The following is a 20,113-nucleotide window of genomic DNA, read 5'->3' on the forward strand; positions in this document are numbered from 1 at the left end:
GTATTATATTATTATGTAATATAATATAATACGCCATCTCGTCATTTTCCCAATATGTGCTGCCGTAGTGAGTCTTCCCTGAAGTTCCGCTCCACCACCTCACGCAGAATAACAAGGCGTTCAGGGAACGTCACTCCATTTCTCTGTGCACTTTAGCCTGGTCCACTGGTCTCCTGGGCCCTGTCAGCACCCACTGGACTGGAGTCCCTCTAGTTGTTGATTTATCCTCATTCAACCCACGTATTATGTAAGGAAATAAATTCAACTGTTGGGTTTAATCACAGAGGACTCAAACATCAACAATATACTGTAGCTTGTTGATTATAGTGCTGGTGACTCCTAGCGGGAATACCGCCCTGTGTGTGTGTCCAGATGGAACACCTGTGTGCTGTCGTTACCTCCTCGCTCACAGACAGGAAGTGGTGACAGACACCAGAGGAAGTGCCTACCCTGGGGAGCCAGTTTTACTCCTCAGCCCCTTCAGAACTACGTTTGGTCCTCATGGGATCCTTAAAACAGCAACCTAGGAGAGACAACTGGCTGTTCTCAGCTACGAGAAAAGGAAGTCATTAATTGGTGAACATAACATGAGTTGAAGTACCAGTTGTCAAAAGACACATCCTTCCTTAATTGCTGTAGCTTTACAGCTTTATGTGACATATATAATTACAATGATTTTCAGAAAAATTGTATTGCCTCATTTGAATAAAGTCATTATGTAGAATTGAGCGTGGCATGATAAGACAGGAGAATGAATCAATTCACATATGACTTAAACCTGTTCCCATGAAGCACAGAGCAGAGGTGCGTATGTGAGATGCTAGTGGACCTGCGCTGAAGAATTCCAATCCTCCCCCCTCTAAAGGGCTCTAATGCCCCCCACCCTCCACCCTTGACCACCTATTGTGTCAGATGCATACCAATAGTGTCAGAAAAAAAGAGAGAGACTGAGCCCTGAGTCTCCAGGTCTCTTGACCCCCCCCCCCCCCCTCCCTCCACCACCTCATACTCTCACCATCAAACATACCCCTCACCGGGAGCAGGGGAATGGGCCTGGCCTGATCAAGATTTCCCCCAAGTTGGCCCTGTGTAAACCGCAGATGATCTACTGCTGAAGGGTCTAAGTGATACCCTTTCAAAAGGGACAGACATGCCCCCTTCAAACACTCCTTTTGTGCTCTCCGCTAATCCCAGCCTGCACTTCAATGCCCGGGCTCACATCAAGGCAGCTGCTATCAATTTAAAGGGGAGGGAAAGAGTTGCCCCTTCTAGCCCCTTCTCCTGCAGATTTCAGGGTTTGATAAAGTGATTACCCCCCTTCATGTCAGCAATTACTACATTGTCATTCCCTCTTCATTAAAACTCTCCATGAATAATTAGATGATTCAAACATACAGATTTATTACGGTCATTCAAAGTTGTAAAGGCGCGTAAATGACTAGTATATGACTCAACACAGCTTGTTCGGCCTGTGCAGTGTGTGCCCCAGGTCTATGTGCGTGTATTGTGTCCCATTATATGCCTGTCCGTGGGTGGGAATCGAAACAAAGATGCATATTGGCAGACTGGTGATAACACAAACAGACTGGTGTATGCCAGCAGTGTGGGAGTCCGTCAGGCCCAAACACCACGCTGTGTCAACCATAAACACCAGACACGCTGTCGAGGGAAACGCGCAGCCATGCAACCCTCGCAACTGACTCAATGCTACTATCTGTTTAGAGCTTTAACCAGGCTCCTCTCCTTGTCACTCCGACTCGTTGAACACAATATGCTCCCTGTGATCACATGACCCACATTCCTCTGCTATGACATCAGCCAGGGTGTGTGTTTGTGTGTGTGTGTGTGTTTGTGTGTGTGACAGCGGTACAGAGAAGCCTACATCATATTCTTTGTGTGTTGACATGCCCCCACTTGACAGAGCAGCCTTCTTTATTCAAGGTGAGGGGAAATACCGCTTCTCAGGCCTTGTGATCTGGGACCTGACAAAGAACAGTTCAAACAACGTATTACACACTATGAAAATAAGGTCCTGAGAGAATCACAGGGGCATGTGGCTGTGTTGATTAACATGATGAGAGAGAGAGAGAGAGAGAGAGAGAGAGAGAGAGAGGGAGAGAGGGAGAGAGAGAGAGAGAGGGAGAGAGAGAGAGAGGGAGAGAGGGAGAGAGAGACAGATAGAGAGAGAGAAAGACAGATAGAGAGAGAGAGAGAGAGAGAGAGAGAGCAGGTGGCTTAGCCAGCATAAACATACCTAAAGCTGAGCCCGCAATAAAATCATTCAACATTTTAAAGGAGGACATTGAGAATGTACACTCAGTGGCCACTTTATTAGGTACTAGGACCCTCTTTATCAAGTACCGGGTTGGACCCTCTTTACCTATCTAGACCATATTTACCTATCTAGACCCTCTTTACCTATCTAGACCATATTTACCTATCTAGACCCTCTTTACCTATCTAGACCATATTTACCTATCTAGACACTCTTTACCTCTCTAGACCATCTTTACCTCTCTAGAACATCTTTACCTGTCTAGAACATCTTTACCTATCTAGACCATCTTTACCTCTCTAGACCATATTTACCTGTCTAGAACATCTTTACCTATCTAGACCATCTTTACCTATCTAGACCATCTTTACCTATCTAGAACATCTTTACCTGTCTAGACCATTTTTTCCTCTCTAGAACATCTTTACCTGTCTAGAACATCTTTACCTCTCTAGAACATCTTTACCTGTCTAGACCATCTTTACCTATCTAGACCCTCTTTACCTATCTACCTCTGCTACCTCAGGGCGACTGGTTGCCCCGTCACTCTGAGGCTCCTGCGGTCGATCGACACGGTCACGGCTCTTCTCTGTCCTGGCCCCGCAGTGGTGGAATGAACTGCCCACTGATGTCAGGACAGAGTCGCTGCCCATCTTTCGTTGCAGGCTCAAAACTCATCTCTTCAAGAAGTACTACAACAATCCTCCCGCCTAAGCACTTATTGTATTTTATTGTATTATATTATATTGCACTGTACTGTAGCTTTTTCATAGTAGTTTTTATTTATATCATAGTATCTTTGTATTTTTATTTTATTTTATTCACATTACTTTCTTCCCTTTTTACTGTATTTTATGGTATTGCTGTTAGTGCTTCTTATTTTTTCTCTTACAGTACAATGTTTTTGTGTCGTTTTATTTTGTTTGTGAAACACTTTGTAACGTTTTTTTTAAAAGGTGCTGTATAAATAAACTGTATTATTATTAATTTTAGTATTATTATTATTAGTGTTATTATTATTATTATTATTATACATGTTAAACTCCTAATTATCATAAAGGCTGAATTTGACAAAGATCTTAGACATGGAGAGAATATCATCTTTTTTTTTTTCTTCTTTTGATTTTTCTTGAATCCCAGTGGTTGGTATGACAGATGGCTCAGAGGAACAGAGCACATTAGGAAGCATTGAGAACATGTGGAGCTCCTGTCACCCATCTTCTCTGTCTTCTCCGGCTTGTTACCAGGGGAGTCACATTGTTGTTGTTGTTCCAGCCCCCATGGTTCCCAGCATGCATTGGCTTTACAGACCCTCGTCACACAGGCTGAGGAACGCGAGGCCACGTCTCCCCTATGGGGAGCTGCTGAATACAGGGAGCTCCACTCAGGTCGACTACCTGGTTTTTATAATATATATGCCCCACTTCACAGATTTACACCTAATGTTTCAGTCAGCTTTTTTGTTTGGGAGGAGATCCATGGTAGTAAACTGGCCAAAATTTTACCAAAAAAACTAAGCTGTTAAGAAAATGGTGTGTGTGTGTGGGCGGGGGGCGGGGGGGGGGTAGTATAGTCTGTTGGTTGGGACCAAAAATCTTAATTAGGAGGGTCAGAACCATCACCAGATAGCTTTCTGGAACGGTAAGTGCCCCTCCCTCGATGAATTGTGCGATTATCCCTTTCATTCCTCTACCCTCTCAGGTCCCCTGATAGAATTCAAAGGGAGGTGTTGTTATCTTATCATTATGCTAATGACAACAGTGGCTGGCAGTTAAGCCACAGCGGGGGGTGGGGGTGGGGGGGCTGGAACAGAAGCCATCAGACCAGCCTGACTGTCTACTGGGGGACCCCACCAAGGGACCTGTCTGTCTGGGGGGTGTCAGGCCAGAACACGTCCACAGGCAAGCCCAGCCCCAGTCACCTGGGAGGGGGACAGCAGGGCCTGGTCTGGGCGGGTGAGCCCTTAGCCCTCCATCTGCATATGGGTGGGTTGGCCCAGACGCCTCCTCGAGCCCCATTTGAATATGATTGACCACTAATGACCTCCACTAATGAGCACACAGACCCAGCTCTGAGTGGACCCACCCTGGGACACTCAGCTAGTGTGGGAATGTGTGTGTGTGCGTGTGTGTGGTGTGGTTTCGGGAACATTGGCGCTGGGTTTTGAAAGCTCAGCATTGCTAATCAACATTTTTAATATTGTCCTTAAAAACTCATCGACTTTTGCAAAAAAAAAAAAAAGGCCGGTCTTCTTCTTCGCTTGTATGGGTGGCCAATCACAGTGCTTGCTTTCGATACAAACGCAGAAGAAGACCGGCCATTTTTCGGTTCACTTCTTTTGTAAAACATTGACTTCATATCACAGCCACTACTGCATAGTGTCATAACAGAGGAGATATATGAGTAGTTGATTTCTGCTCTAGAGAGACGGCCACATCGTCCTGTGCTCTGTAGAGAGGGCCAGGGAACACACTGCCCTGTGCTCTGTAGAGAGGGCCAGGGAACACACTGCCCTGTGCTCTGTAGAGAGGGCAAGGGAACACACTGCCCTGTGCTCTGTAGAGAGGGCCAGGGAACACACTGCCCTGTGCTCTGTAGAGAGGGCCAGGGAACACACTGCCCTGTGCTCTGTAGAGAGGGCCAGGGAACACACTGCCCTGTGCTCTGTAGAGAGGGCCAGGGAACACACTGCCCTGTGCTCTGTAGAGAGGGCCAGGGAACACACTGCCCTGTGCTCTGTAGAGAGGGCCAGGGAACACACTGCCCTGTGCTCTGTAGAGAGGGCCAGGGAACACACTGCCCTGTGCTCTGTAGAGAGGGCAAGGGAACACACTGCCCTGTGCGTACATGTAAACATAGGGAAATGCAGCCACTGCAGGCAGTACCACTCTGATGAATACCTACAGTTAAAGGCATTGAGCTCACAGGACTGGTTAAGTTACACACACACTCTCTCACACACACAAACACACACACACACACACACACACACACACACACACACACACACACACACACACACACACACACACACACACACAGATTTGGCACCCTCAATCTATCAACCTATCAGTCAATCAGTCAATCAGTCAAACCCCCTCTCAGCCATCACTCACTGGCACTGATCTGGCTTGACAGCTTTATACTAGCAGCAGTGTGTACATCTGTCGTAGAATAACACTGAATAACACGGCCTGTGGAGCATAGAGGATGACTCAAGCTCCACCAGGGTGTGTGTGTGCCTGGGGGGGGGGGGGGGGGGGGGGAGTTCCAGACAGGGCAACATCTATAAAGTTAGGCCTTCTATCCAATAAATATAATGAGGATAGATCAGAGAGTTGTGGGGTTTTAATGTTCTGTAATAGTATGAGACTTGACAGGCTAATAGCCAGGGCTCTCTGGCTTTCTCATTACATTGATGCTGAGGTCTTGTTCAGCCACTATAGTTAGCCCCGGCCGCAATCATCTGAGCTCCATATTACTGACCGGCCTTTCATAAAGAGAGCAATCGTCAGCCGTTTAAATTTAATGAAAGCGCCACCTGCTGCAAGAGCACGGATCACCCTTATAGATAAAGCTATCATCTTAATAGCAGGAGCTTTATTCGAGTCTGGCAACCTTCATAATAAATGAATCATGACGTTATCTGAAGGGGAATTCATTCACTCAGGATATGCTGTAATGATAAAATACAGGATAGCTGTGTCGACAATAGAACACAGCTTGTATTTTATTGTCACACTATTTCCCTGCAGTTTACAGACAGAAGAGTACTCATCACATAGTGAATGGGCTACACGTAAACAGCACTTTTATCCACAACACTTTACAATGGCCTCTCATTCACGGCAGCTGCCATGCCAGCCTGCTCATTGGGAGCAATTTGGGGTTCAGTGTCTTGCCCAAGGACACTTCAACATGTGGACAGGAGGAGGCGGGATTCGAACTGCCGACCCGCTCTACCACTGAGCCACAGCTGCCCCACAGTCAGTCACAGTCACAGTCACTGCTTATCTCAAGCTCAGGTGCCTCCAGCCTCCTCACAAGCCCCCCACATAAGCTTCCAGCATGGCCCTCACTCACATTGTGTGGAAACACACAGCATTTCTTGTTGTAGAGGTAAATATGTGTTGGTAGAGTTCTGTGCAGAGTGCTCCAGAGAGTGATCAGGTGTACCGTGTTGATTCTGACTAGCAGCCAAGCCTATGCCAGAGTTTGGAAGCTGTCAGGGTGGTTAGGGCATTGTGTAAGAGAGCAAAACCTGCCCGTGCAGACAATGCTTCCTTCATTGAGACGCCTGAGCAGAAGATGATATCGTATGACCAGAGCTTTTTCTGACAAAAGCCATGGAGGCTCTGATTCAAACTGTGAGTGGCCATTTAACAGCCCCAGAGCACACATCCATGTTCAGGAAATATGTAGTAGCACCTCTCACAGTCAAACTAATTGAAGGTTGTCATTGGCTGCTTTCACAGACACACTAGGCCTTGTCAAGCGGTTTACTCCCTCTGGGAAAACAGAATAAACGAGACAATGAAGAATTGAGTAGTCTTTTATTTGGGTGAATTTAGTTATTTTTCCAAAGGCACAGTGGCTTGAAAGATGAAAATGGCCCATTCATATCGCTGGTTTCTCTTGGAGGGCCTGTCCTGCTTTTCCTCAGTGAATGACGAGCTACACACCTGCGGGTCACTTTGGGTTCACATTGTTTACAGTCAACAGTCCCTGACGGCCACATGTGGGCAGATCAGGTGCATGCCGTCACCTTCCTCTGCCCAGGGCTCTGCCCTGTCAGCAGCGTACAACGCTGAGGCACCTTCGCTAAACTCTGCTGAACGAAAAGAGAGAGATAGAGAGAGAGTCAGAGGACTTAAAGATGTGTATTTGTGTATTTAGTTTTATTGGGAGACAACACTCAGTGAACTAAGCTAACTCTTGACTCTTTCAATGTTTTTTTCACCAGAGCACTTCCAATTATTCAATCATGACACATCTTGGTCTTGCTTCATTTGGAGTCTGTCAAACACACTTGGTCTCTTTAAACAACATTAACCAACCTCTGTGCAGCCCTGGTCTGGACTCCCTCTGCTCTGAGGCTAGGGCTGTATATGATGGCTGACCGTTTCAGGCTCTGCCAGCTCCTCACCACCCTGAGATGATTGTTTTGACATCGTATGGCAGGGAGAACTCTCCTCTCTGCGGGTAGCGCTTAAGCACAGCAGAGAAGCATTCCTTTGTCAAGTGTTTGTGTCACACTTAAAGGATTAAAAAGCATTTGAAAAGCACAAGGAATAATGTTTGGAGTCACCTACTGAAACGCTTTACTCCGATAGCTAACCGGGCAATGAACCACAAAATGATTTACAGGGTGAAATGAACAATTTTGCCATCCGGAGACAGTGCCAGCCACACAAACAGAGTTGGGCAGAGTGCCAGGGGGCCTTGGGGAGTGAAGAACAGTTTGCTGGGCGCCAGGGTCATCATTGTCTATGAAATATTTTACCTCCTTGACATTAGGTACATTTATGTCCCCATATTTCATAGTTTTTGTCAGTCTTATTACGAATCCCCTCACCTGAATCTCACAGTTAAATCTTAGCATCTAGGTCTGTCTCTCTGTCTAACTCTTCACTGTGAAAGGCGTGTTGGGATAAATCATAGCATAGATTCCGACCAAGATGGTTCCCATACATATCCGATTTTATAGTGTTTCGGGAATCCCCATCTCTTGATATGGCTTGGTATTCTGAGAGGGGTTTTTGGTTTCTAGTGAGTGGAGTGGTTATGAGGACCTCTGCTGGACAGGTTGTGCTACGGATTATTTTTATGATATTTGGCACACCTGATATTTGGCAATTTTTGAAATGCTTTTTTAATTAGTGTATTGAGTTAAGTGAGTGAACATCCCAGTGATACACCTATACACAGGTTTATATATATATATATATATATATATATATATTATATATATATATATATATATATATATTCTTATATATATATAAGAATATATATATTCTTAATGGATTCTGGAAAGGGATAGTTAAAACAAGGGATTCACAAGGGAATACCTGAATGTTGGGGCCGAGGGAAGAGATGGACGACAGATCCTCAGGGTACAAATTCTTTCAAGACTTAGTGTTTTCTCGCTGTTCCTCCCAGGTAAGTTCTCAGGTAGGTCCCCAAACCATTTATTTCTAGAACCTCCGACAAACCCTCTATGAGCTTCCCTAAACCCAGAACCTGCCCAGAGCATGGCTTTGTCAAACCTCTGAAGGTGGAATCCTTCATGTTCAAGCAGATTGACTGACCTTAAAGTTAAACCCAAGAAGGTTTAAACTATACAACTACTCATATCTGGTTCAAAGCCAGGTAGTCGGAAAAGTCAGCATGAGGATAAATCACTAGGATTTCAATGATTGACATGTTTCAAATGTTTACATGTGGCCCCTATTCAGTGGCCCTGGGATCTGAGGGGCCGTGTGGCAGGGCATCGGTTCCCCCTGCGTCTCACCAAAGCTTGTGTTACTGCGCTCATACATCACTCTGACATGGGTGCACTCTCTGAGACAGCCTGCTTCAGCCCAGTCCCACCATCATGACATATTTGCCATTCCACTCTGTGAGGTGTGCTGGTATCCTATCACTCTCATCACAGTCATGGATCCATCTAGGAGCAGCTGGCTAGCACCCCTAACCCCCCCCCCCCCCCCCCCCCCCCCCCCCCCCCCCCCCCCCCCCCCCCCCCCTACCAACACCCAGGTTGGCCATACCGTACCCCTCCCCAGCAACGCTCACTAAACTGGTCAACATGGTATTCTGGTCAAGATCCATCTATGGAGATGCTAGGGAAACGATAGCTGGACCTGTGTTAGTTGCTTCTACCTGATGTGCAGTAGTGTTTGAAGGCGATGCCTGCAGCGTGGCCCGAAGCCCCGGGCCCCCTGACATCGATACGGCCCTGACCTGCCTGGGAGCCCCCCGCAGCGGACCCCCCCCGCCTGTCCCAGGGGGTAATGGAGGGAGGAAGAATGTGGAGGAAGTGGGTTTCCTCCAGGCGGATGGCTGCTGGAGAGAGAGGCTGAGAGACAGGCAGATGACAATGAAAGGGGGGTGGGGGGGGCGGGGGGGGGGGGGGGGGGGGGGGGGGGGGGCAGGCCTGAGTGTCGCCCCAGGGAGCCCAGCACCCGCCCCGGCCTGTGCCTTTCTACAGAGCTACTACAGCTAAGTGCACCGAGAGGAGGCCTCCGCAGCAGATCTGGCAAGGTGATCCATCCACTCCCACGTTCGCACCCTCCCCAGCAGTCTTCCTCCCAGTGCTGACATCTACCCAATCAGGAGGTGATGAATTGACACAGAGAGGTGAAGACAGGTCTCTCTCTCAGTGTCTCTGTCTCTCTCTCTCTCTCTCTCTCTTTCATCCTTCTCCAGAGCCTCTTCTATCGTGGTGGCATGTTCATGTTGAGACACTGGACTCTTCATCCTCTTCCCACCATTATGTGAGGAAGATTTGTCTTTGTCCGCCATGGTCACTGTGAAAGAGGCGGGGTTTTCGGTGACTGAGAGGTCAACTGCTCCTCTGACAAAGTGTCCCTCATCCATGTAGACAGCCACCTTACACCCGTGAGGCCAGACGTACGCAGACGCCACGTCTCTGGCAGATGAAATGAGGCCCTGCAAGCGCTGCATTGTTCTTCAGACGTATTACTGACGTAAGAAAGCCGAGATTAACTTTTGGCGTTGCTCAGACAACAGTTCTTTATGGACTAAAGGCTGACTATCACTCAGCTCACCGATTGAATAGAATATGTTTAGATGTATTGGATTGCACTGGCATTCCTAAAGGAACATCTCAAGCGGGGGTAATTTGTAGTGTCTCCTGTCACGCTGCTGGTCTGTTCTTATTGTCATAGCTCAAGGTGTTGGTGTGAGGAGGTGAGTACTTTGACAGATGAAGTTTTACTCTCTGTGACAACAGCCCCAGGTTCCCCGGCGTGGCTCGTAAATTGCTCCTTTGGACGGACGTGACGCTGATTGACAGCTTCATGACAGTCGCCTGCAAATCCTTTAATCCTTTCATAAAGCTCAATAGGAGAGCACTTGATGCACTCTATTCCCATACCTTCTCTCCTCTGGCTCCTGTAAGAAACACTCAGCTCCGTCAGGACCTGCCACGGCCCATGACATGTGGCGCTGAGAGCTTTTACAGGACAAGGGGTTTTACCACCTGAATCCACTTACAGTCCTGTGCCACTAAACATCTGGGAGTCCACAATTACCTTCATATCAGCCCTACCTACTGACAGCTTCACACAGTAGAGGAGCTTTTACAGATTTCACTTGATATACAGTATTGAGGTGAATTCTCATACAAAACACCAAGATTGAGAAAAGACGAGGAGTCTGTAAGACTTGAATTTATACGAGCTGTCTATCGGGGCAGACTGGTGCAATCTTTGGTTTTATGGCCATGCGGATCAGAGAACAGCTCGGTGTGTGTGAATCACTGTCTAGGTTTCACCGGGGTGTCTGTGATCTCTAGAACCGTGTCCTGCTCCAGTGACTCCCTCACACACACACACACCTTTCATCTCAGGGAAAGGGAGATCCTCAAATATAGAGGGAACATCTGGGCTGAAAAACAATGAAGTTAGCTGGTCAAGTTGGAACCCTTCTTCTGTTTTGATTTGAAAAAATAAATAAATTGAAGGATTATTCTGAACCAACTCCAGAATTAGTAGATTATGAGATCAAAATGGATTTATAGAGTCTCTTCCTGCATCATGACAGTATCCTCATGCTTTATTTATAGTTGTATTTTGCAACATGATTGGGTCCCATTTTAGTTCAGTTGATCAATCATCTCATGCCTATGTAATATGATTACTTTAATAACAGCATAATAGTAACACTGCCACCTTGTGTGTAGATTGAGTAACGGCTCCGCTTTTGAGGAACTGTGTTTTCTATGGGAAGTTGACTGTATAATCAGTTGAAAACGTCAGCAAAATAATCCACACATTTCAATTCTTCACCGTTGACGCTGCTGGAATACCCGATGAATTAAATCCACTGTGAAAAGTGAAGAGTGCTGAAATAACGAAAGAAAGGTCATTAAATATATTTGTTTCTAGACACCGAGGCAATCAACTATGTCAAAAATGTAACCTTTCTAGTCTTCTTCTAACCTTTCTAACCCCTCTTGTTTATTTACCTGCCTCCAGCCATAAGTTAACATCCTTCTTCAGCCTCTGTGTCTGCGTCAGACAGGCCCACTGTAACCCCGCCAACCACTGTGTCAGCAGGTTAACTGTCTATTGTTGCTTGTCCCATCCAGCGGCATCTATCATACCTGCCAATCAAGCCCTCATTAATCAAGTTGGCCGTTCAGCGGTGGGGCATAGGGAAAGTGCTGCTCTCCCCTCCCTCCCTCCATCCATCCATCCCTCCATCCATCACACTGAGTGTCAGCCGCCATCCGGCATCATAACTACACACCTCCACCTTCCTCCAGTGACCCTCTGTCACGGAGATGCTGCCCAGATTGAGACGGTCCCGGTCAGGCTGTCATTCCACCAGAGGGGCCAGGCCATGCAGGGTCCCCAGGTCCCCGGGGTCTGGGCCCAGAGACCCCCACTTTGGCTGGGCTGCAGCTCTGAGGAGTGGTGGGAGGGGGGGGGGGTTCGGGGCTAAAGTGGAGAAATGGCTGCAGGTGGTTTGAAGAAGATCTTATCTGCTGTTAACAGAGGAATGACACCATAATGGAGCGGCAGGGGTGCAATTACCCCCCCCTCCCCCACTCCCTCCAACCCTCCCTCCCTCCCTCCCTCCGCCCCCACCTCAGCCCTCACTGACAAATTAAGATTAATGATGGAGATAAGTGAGGGGCGTGCCCCTCTTTCCCCATATCACATGGTCAGGCAGAGGGTGAGAAAGAGGTGTGTCCCGATGTCCCGATGTCTGTACAGATACAGACCGTCGCCGTGACGTCACCCTCTGATGTATCCAAATCTGCCTCGAAACGAACTGAGACTAGAAAACATGGTGTTATAAACCATATCAATGAACCAGCTAATGTATACAAGTTTCCCAGTACAGTGCTTGCTGCCGTGCCTTAAGGATCACAATGGAAATAAGTAATTTGTATACATAATTTGTATGCATATCATGTGTATCCTAAATGTGTAGAATCAAATCAAATCACATCAACCACCACTATTGCCACAGATGTGTAGTCACAACACAAGTGGCTGTGCAATGGTTACTCATTGGGTCAGATGTGTAACAGATCCACACTCTCGCAATCTCTCTCTCTCTCTCTCTCTCTCTCACTCTCATACACATACACACACGCACACACACACACACACACACACACACACACACACACACACACACACACACACACACACACACACACACACACACACACACCTATCACTGACTGTGAGGGTGGAGAGAGCAGAGTGAAATGAGATAAGGATGTTCAATGTACATGGATGTCATGGGCTGTCTCTCCTGGATCTATGAAAACCACCAAACCCCCATCCCCTCCATAGCTCAGGCCTGCCGGTGTGGGTTCTCCCTGGTCCTGGTCCTGGTCCTGGTCCTGGTCCTGGTCTCGGTCCTGGTCCTGGTCCTGGTCCTGGTCCTGGTCCTGGTCTCGGTCCTGGTCCTGGTCCTGGTCCTGGTCCTGGTCCTGGTCCTGGTCCTGGTCCTGGTCCTGGTCCTGGTCTAATCTAATCTAATCCTGGTCCTGGTCCTGGTCCTGGTCCTGGTCCTGGTCCTGGTCCTGGTCCTGGTCCTGGTCCTGGTCCTGGTCCTGGTCCTGGTCCTGGTCCTGGTCCTGGTCTGTGTCCCTGCGCCCTGCAGTCAGGGGTGTCTGTTTCACAGATCTCTATAGTGCAGGAGCCTTCAGGATAATGTTTCACAGGTACAAAAGTCAGCCCTCTAATCCTATCACACAGAAAGAGAATAATCCCGGCCTTATCTGCACCTGGGGAGCAAGGCGGAAGAGAGGGGAAGAGATTACTGACCGGCTATCTCTGCATTTATTCAATCAGTGTTTGCACACCAAAGGCAAAGAAAGACCATCAAAAGCCATTTCTGCTTTTCCACACACGAGTGCCCTCGGTAACGGGTATGGGACACACAGGGCTGGTAAATGACTGGATCCCTGCATAGTCAGCTGCCAGGCAGGGTGGGATGAGTCAAGCATGGTTATTCATACTGGGAAACCCATCAGGAAAAAAAAACTACCCTGGATCAATTTGAAACGTTTCCTTTTTCTTGCTAAGTATACCAGATGATCATTTGTGTTACAAGATAAGACAGAGGATGATATAGGACTGCCTCCTGTTCATATAATACACACGCTTGCGGAAGGGGTCGACATTTTGCTGTTTGTGTGGGAGTTGGCGTGATGACACACAGTGACACGCTGACAGTCAATCAAGGTCGGCAGTCGAACGACCGCTGAAGGGAACAAATGACTTAAGTAGAGCCGAAAAGCCTGACGAGGCAAAGCTGTGTGGAGCGTAGTGATCTCTCAGCAGGCCTCAAGATTGATCTCGGACCTCATACTGGCCTCCTGTCGGCCTCCAACAGGACCTCACGCTGGGGTCAACAGAAGCCACTGTGAATACATGTGATCCTGTGGGGTAGTGTTGGAATAAGAAATTGTGCCCTTCAGAACACATTGTATTGCAATTTACACAAAAGCTGCTACGCATAAAGTTTGATTTAATTTGATTCTACTTGATATTAGGGTCAAAGATTTTCTTCATTGTCCAACATGCCTTTATAAGAGAGAATTAATTTAAAGTGTTAGTCCTTTTCCCTACTTCTGACCGTGAGGATGGTAGGGCAGATGGCCTCCTCCCGCACCCAGCCTCCTCTAAGCGCTCGGGTCCCCTCAGAGGTAGACTGGCTCCTTTGAAGGCAGGTAGCAGGCGTGCCGGCCGGGTGGAGAGGTTCTGCCGAGGGCATGTCCAAACAGCCTGGGCCCTGAGTGATGAGACGGCGCTCAGTAACAGGACACCTCTCCCCCTCTCCCCCGTCAACACAGTCATGCGGATCACAGCTGGGAGAGAAGGCCTAAGATCTTCGGAAAAGATGTCAGCTCATTTGTCAAGACTCATTTGGACATCCTCATAAACAACACACGTTTCATTTTGTGCATTTTCAGTTTTTAACTTCATTTCTATTCAGTTAGTCCTCTGGATCATTGTGGACTGTATTTCAAATGTTTAACAAGGCTGCCACAAGGCTGTATGTTGTGTTGTGTGGCTGTATGAGACTAGTTCCTGTGTCACCACTCATCTCTGTGAGACACTTCCTGGGGATTTTCCAGAATGTATGACGGCTACTTCCCTTTCCTTTTTGCTGTAGCTCAGTTGGTAGAGTGGGTCGTTCAATGATCGAAGCGTCAGTGGTTCGAATCCCAGCTCTGACTGTACTCATGTCGAAGTGTCCTTGAGCAAGACGCTTAACCCCAAATTGCTACCAATGAGCAGGTTAGCACCTTTCATGGCAGCTGCCGCCATTGGTGTGTGAATGTGTGTGTGAATGGGTGAATGATAGACCATTGTAAAGTGCTTTGAGTGCCGCTAAGGTGGAAAAGCACTATATAAGTGCTATATAATTTACCATTTACCATTTCCATTCTCCGCTAATAAAAGACCACAACATTCACATATGTAAGCAGAATGTCGAGATGCAGCATTTCTGATGGTGATAGATCTTTTCAGTCATTATTTCTCAGGCTTTGTGATTAAAAAAATCTGATAGGGTGCAGTACTCTGTCACGCAGCTAGAGGGAAGCATAGTAGAACATATTTGTAGCCAGGAGCTGACAGAACCAGGCCAAATATTGTTTATTGCAAACCACAGTAATAATAATATCCAAATAAACAAAGATTGCTGGCAGTGCTATCTCTACAGGTTTTATTCAAGGTTTGTAGAGAAAAAAGTAATAATGATAGATAAATAATAAACTGCTGAAATTGTGTTGTGTTACTATATACAAAACATCTGTTCAGCTTTAATGAGATGATTAATTGTGATAACTGTTAGGTATTTCCATTCACTATCAACGGCATTAGGTACACCCACACTTTTAAAAACATTGCATTGTACATGGTACCCATATCATGTACAGTACATATAGTATGACAAATAAACCACCTTGAACCTTGTGCTTCATTTTCCTACACGATATACAATAAGGTGTTATATCTGATGAAAGCTGTTTCTGGCTAATCTAATTTAATCTAATTTAAATGGAATCTTTATCAGTCTTTAAACATGGTGAAGGACAGTGACCCTGGCCTGGCCAGACATTAGTACATCATGATCTCCTTGGGGGCGTCCTCCGTGGGTTTCTGCTGCTCTTGCCTCTGTGTGTAGGCTGCGTGCTCGTACAGGTACACCAGGAAGATGGCCAGCAGGTTCAGCACCAGGTAGGGGATCAGGAGGAAGAAGCCCACCCCCATGTCTGCTCTCTTGTCCCTCAGGTCCACGGAGCTGCTCACACTGTTCTCCAACAGCCGCTCGCTCATTCTGGTCAGTGTGACGTTCACCGCATATAAGACCATGGTCAGGAAGGAGAGGCACGCTGCAGAGGACAGGACCATGGTGGGAAGAGATCTATTTATAAGGCTACTTTACAGGGTACTTTTTTTTTTTTTAGATCACTATTAAATTATTTTGGCAGTGACAGCTGCCCATGACAAAACAAATCAACTGATTGACATATCAATACTTTGATATGCTCACACATCATCAGACATTTCTAGAATAGAAGAATAACACGTTTATTTGCCATATATGACCAGTAAACATCTTGTTATCGCTTGTCCTTACAATATCTTATCAGCACTAATCAATTCCACATTCCTGTTCATAGGCTGGCAATTTACTATCTGTAGTTTAGCAGTCTATCAAATAGACCCTCATCTATTTATTCTATCCGACCATGGATGACTATGACCCTAATATACTGTAGGTGGGACAATTATTAAAATTCAAGTATAGTTGTACAGAGTTAACAGTTCCAGGGTTGTGTTGCTGGCAGAGCGCAGTCTTACCGCTGGTTGAGCTGGAGGCATACAGGCCGATGGGGCCCATGTAGGTCTCATAGGGGTTACTGACACTGTTGTAGAGGGTGATGAGGATGCTGCCGGCTGAGAAGAGCAGACAGAAGGCCAACAGGCAGAGGACCAGGCCGTTGAGGATCTGAGGGACTCCGCCCACCTCTGCCAGCGCAACCAGCACTAGAGAGGAGCAGCAGGAGCATTCAGATCAGAAAAACAGGAGTCTGATTCAAAACTGGCCCTAATAGTCTCCCCTGATTGGTTTAGGCCAGGACTTGCCCTGAATTAATAATGCAAACCACTTCTTTCTGGTTAGGGCTGCTTTATTATATAGGACCATGTAGCTCAACAGGAATGGTAGGAGAAAGTGACATGCAGCACTTCGCCAGGGCCGGATTCAAACCCAGGCCGCTGCAGTAAGAACTAGCCTTTACGTGGTACACGCCACCGGGCCGCCCCCAAAAACGGAAACAACTTCTGATTCAAGAGCATGAATAGAATTAAGATTCCTGATCGACTATATCATCCAAAGGTGTATCACAGTAGATATCAGCTAGCAACTTAAAGGGACAGTAACGGTATTAGATAACTCACCTTTAAACGATTCTCTGCCTCCAAAGGTTGGACAAGAGGCTCTTGTTAATAGACCATCAAAAAGTCCCAGCTTTAAGATAGCGGTGCCGTTGAAGAGATCTTCCCCCTGTCTGGAGCAACTCATGGTGGATGTAGCCCAGTTCGTCGACATCCCATAACCCAGTATCCCCACGGCGGCGACAGAAGCCTGCGCACTCAACAGGAAGTGTAGGGTCTTCTTACCAGAAGGCATGGTCGCAATATTCCAGCCACACAGTATCTAAACGTCTGACTTCTGTTAAAGCCCAAGCTAGCTTCTGGCCCAGAGTATGACCACTACCCTGGTGTGCCCAGGAGAGAGGAGTGAACACACTGGGTAGAGGTGCGGACTGCAGGTCATTAAACCACTGTTATGAGTGTGACCTTTGGTCAGAGAGAGATGGTTGTCATAGTGGTGACAGTTATCATATTCCCAAACACCATAAAGGGGTTGGGATGTCAGCATGTGACGTAGGCTATTTTATTCCAAAGAAAGCTATGTGGAACTTCTGGTAATGCATTTAGAGGAACATCCTGTGACGAGCATCAATATGAAGACAGACATTTTTTAGTCTCTACTATTAGATATCGTATGGCCAACAAATAATGGATATACAATGCTCAAAGGTGTTCTCTGAAATATCAATTCAAAACATAAAGCAAAAATAAAGCCAATAATGCATGACAAATCCACACACACAGGGACTGTTAATTATCTTATTGTCCAGTCAGTGTCTTCTCAACATTCTACAAGGACTAGAAGTTAGGTTTGGATCTAAAGTCCCTCTCTGCACAACTTAATGATGCCATAAAACTACACGGAGATCAATCATTTACATTTCCTACTAGGGAAGCCAGACTGATGAGTTTACACATGCATCATGAACGAAAACATACTGTAGGCCTACACACGTAAATGCATGCGTGCGCATACGCACACACACGCACGCACGCACACAAATACACACACACACACACACACGATATATACATGCTAAATTGTAATTACATTGTACAGTATTTTATATAGCATTATCTTATATAAATTAGTTTGTCCCAGCGTAGGCTAGGACTTGGCCTAATGTACTAACAAATCTATGCGCCAGGCGGCTCCCTCTCTCCAGCGGCGAGAGAGGAGAGCCAGACTGAGGAGCGGGTTGGGGTTATTCGCTGACAGCACGGTTACGTTCGGATAAACACAATTCGTTTCTTCCAGATGACAGGCAGTTGAGTCTGAAGAATCTGCACTCTGTTCATGCCCATCCTGAGGAATTTGGATCTTCTTCGGCCAGTGCGAGTCCTGGATTTAATGACAAACCGCCACGGTAGGTTTGCATTAGGCTATACATTGTCCCATGGTAGGCTATATGATTTAATCAGCGAAAATGACAATAGTTTGACAGTGTGAAATACATTTTGGGTGTACATGAAACACGGCGGTACATTGCCCCCTGACGCACCGGTAATCGCTGATTGATCAATTGTCAGCATTATTGGAAATAATGCAGCATGGTTCAAGTAGCCTATCAGAGGTACTTAGTCGCGATATCTACTGAATATAATACATTTGCCAAAATGTCGTGTTATCCCATATGATAAACCAGTGTGTGATACCTTCTGACAGCCCGAGATAACTCCTGTCAGGATCCTGTCGTAACTGAATGTGGGTTAGTGGAGCAGATATTCTGAGGTTTTCACCTCTTTTTCTTCTTCTGGTTTTACTATTTTTCATTTTAATTCCTCCCTTTTATCTGTATTCGTTATACTACATGTAGGCCTATATAAGCTTTGTCGAAAGAATTCAGCTTCTCCTCCTGCTGCTTGCACAACACCTTTCCGTAGGAGGGAGCGCCAGTCACAACATGCACGTTAAAAATCTTTTAGAGGCAACGTGGATCCGCCTCAGTGCGCGTCTATCATTTTGACATTTCAACCGACAAACCCAAGTGAACCTCATTCTAGAGATTTAATGTAGCCTACTGTAGCTTACCAAACAGCTGGTTGTTTCTGTGGGGGTCTCACACCCATAGTTTATGCAGATAAATGAAGAGGAGCTTGCCGTCTTCGTTACATTCTTCATTATGTTTTGGCTGTTGCCTGGCGTTTTCGAGTTGGCTAGTGTGTCATGTTCCACAGAGGACCAGTTCCTGAAACTATATGGCCCTTTGACATTACATTCTCTGATCCAGCAATATGTCTCCCAATTCAAATATTGGGGACACTCAATGAATGAATCACAAGATCTGTCAAGTCGCTATACCCCTTCCTCCACCGTTATTGTCTTCTATACCGAGCTGCATAGTTTCCAGTGTCCATCTCAGACAGCATGTGTTTGGAATTGCTAGTTTTCTTCCCTCCCCAAGATTTGCTTTACAAAACAGTAAAACGGTTCTGAAAATGTGCCTGGGCTTGGCTGTGCCAGGTATGCAGATACATTCTGTAGGTGTGGTGTCACCTTAAAGGGGTCAGGAATGAGTTTCTGCTACCCTGGTAACCTCTGCCAGCATAAAGTCTGTACCTTGGAGACAAATATTTTTTACTCTGATTAATTTTCTACACCCGAGGCATGCTGTGCGGTGCTGTTCGGTTACTGCTTCATTTAACATTCCGTTTGAAGGTTCTCTCTCTCTCTCTCTCTCTCTCTCTCTCTCTCTCTCTCTCTCTCTCTCTCTCTCTCTCTCTCCCTCTCTCTCTCTCTCTCCCTCTCTCTCACTCTCTCTCTCTGGAATATGAGGGTGAACAAGCATATGAATTTTGGGGTGAATCCATTTTTCATCCCAAATCTATCGGATATGTGCTAGCAGAGACTATTTCGGGATTTTTAGATGGGATGCTCATGAATAAGGCTGTTAAGGGTAGCCAGAATTGCCAAGTAAGTGAAAAGACAAAAACCAGCCATTTGCATCCAACCTGTTATTTATCTGCTCACCCTAGTGGAAGATTGGCTAAACACATAGTCCCGTGTTGTAACAGGCTTGTTTTTGCTTGTGGCTGATGCCACAGGATAGCAAGCAAACATTTCTGTGGATCCTTATTGCTGCATGTGTACAAGATCATGCAGGTAGCCTGTGCAGATCACCGAGATTACAGCTGTGAATTAAAACCGCTGTCATGAATGAACTAACCACATGAT

General features: G+C 46.5%; 1 protein-coding gene across 1 annotated transcript; it reads right to left on the minus strand.

Annotated features, from left to right (window-relative positions):
- Window positions 1-15,615: 15,615 nt before the first annotated feature.
- On the minus strand, window positions 15,616-17,194 carry clrn3 (clarin 3; the record flags this gene model as incomplete). Its single annotated transcript, XM_084456061.1, has 3 exons — window positions 15,616-15,890; window positions 16,363-16,548; window positions 16,963-17,194. The coding sequence occupies 3 exons, from the start codon at window positions 17,192-17,194 to the stop codon at window positions 15,616-15,618; spliced, it is 693 nt and encodes a 230-aa protein (XP_084312187.1).
- Between the last annotated feature and the right edge of the window lie 2,919 nt (window positions 17,195-20,113).

The sequence above is a fragment of the Borostomias antarcticus genome, assembly GCF_949987555.1.
Source record: "Borostomias antarcticus genome assembly, chromosome: 22".
In the NCBI taxonomy this organism is placed as follows: domain Eukaryota; kingdom Metazoa; phylum Chordata; class Actinopteri; order Stomiiformes; family Stomiidae; genus Borostomias; species Borostomias antarcticus.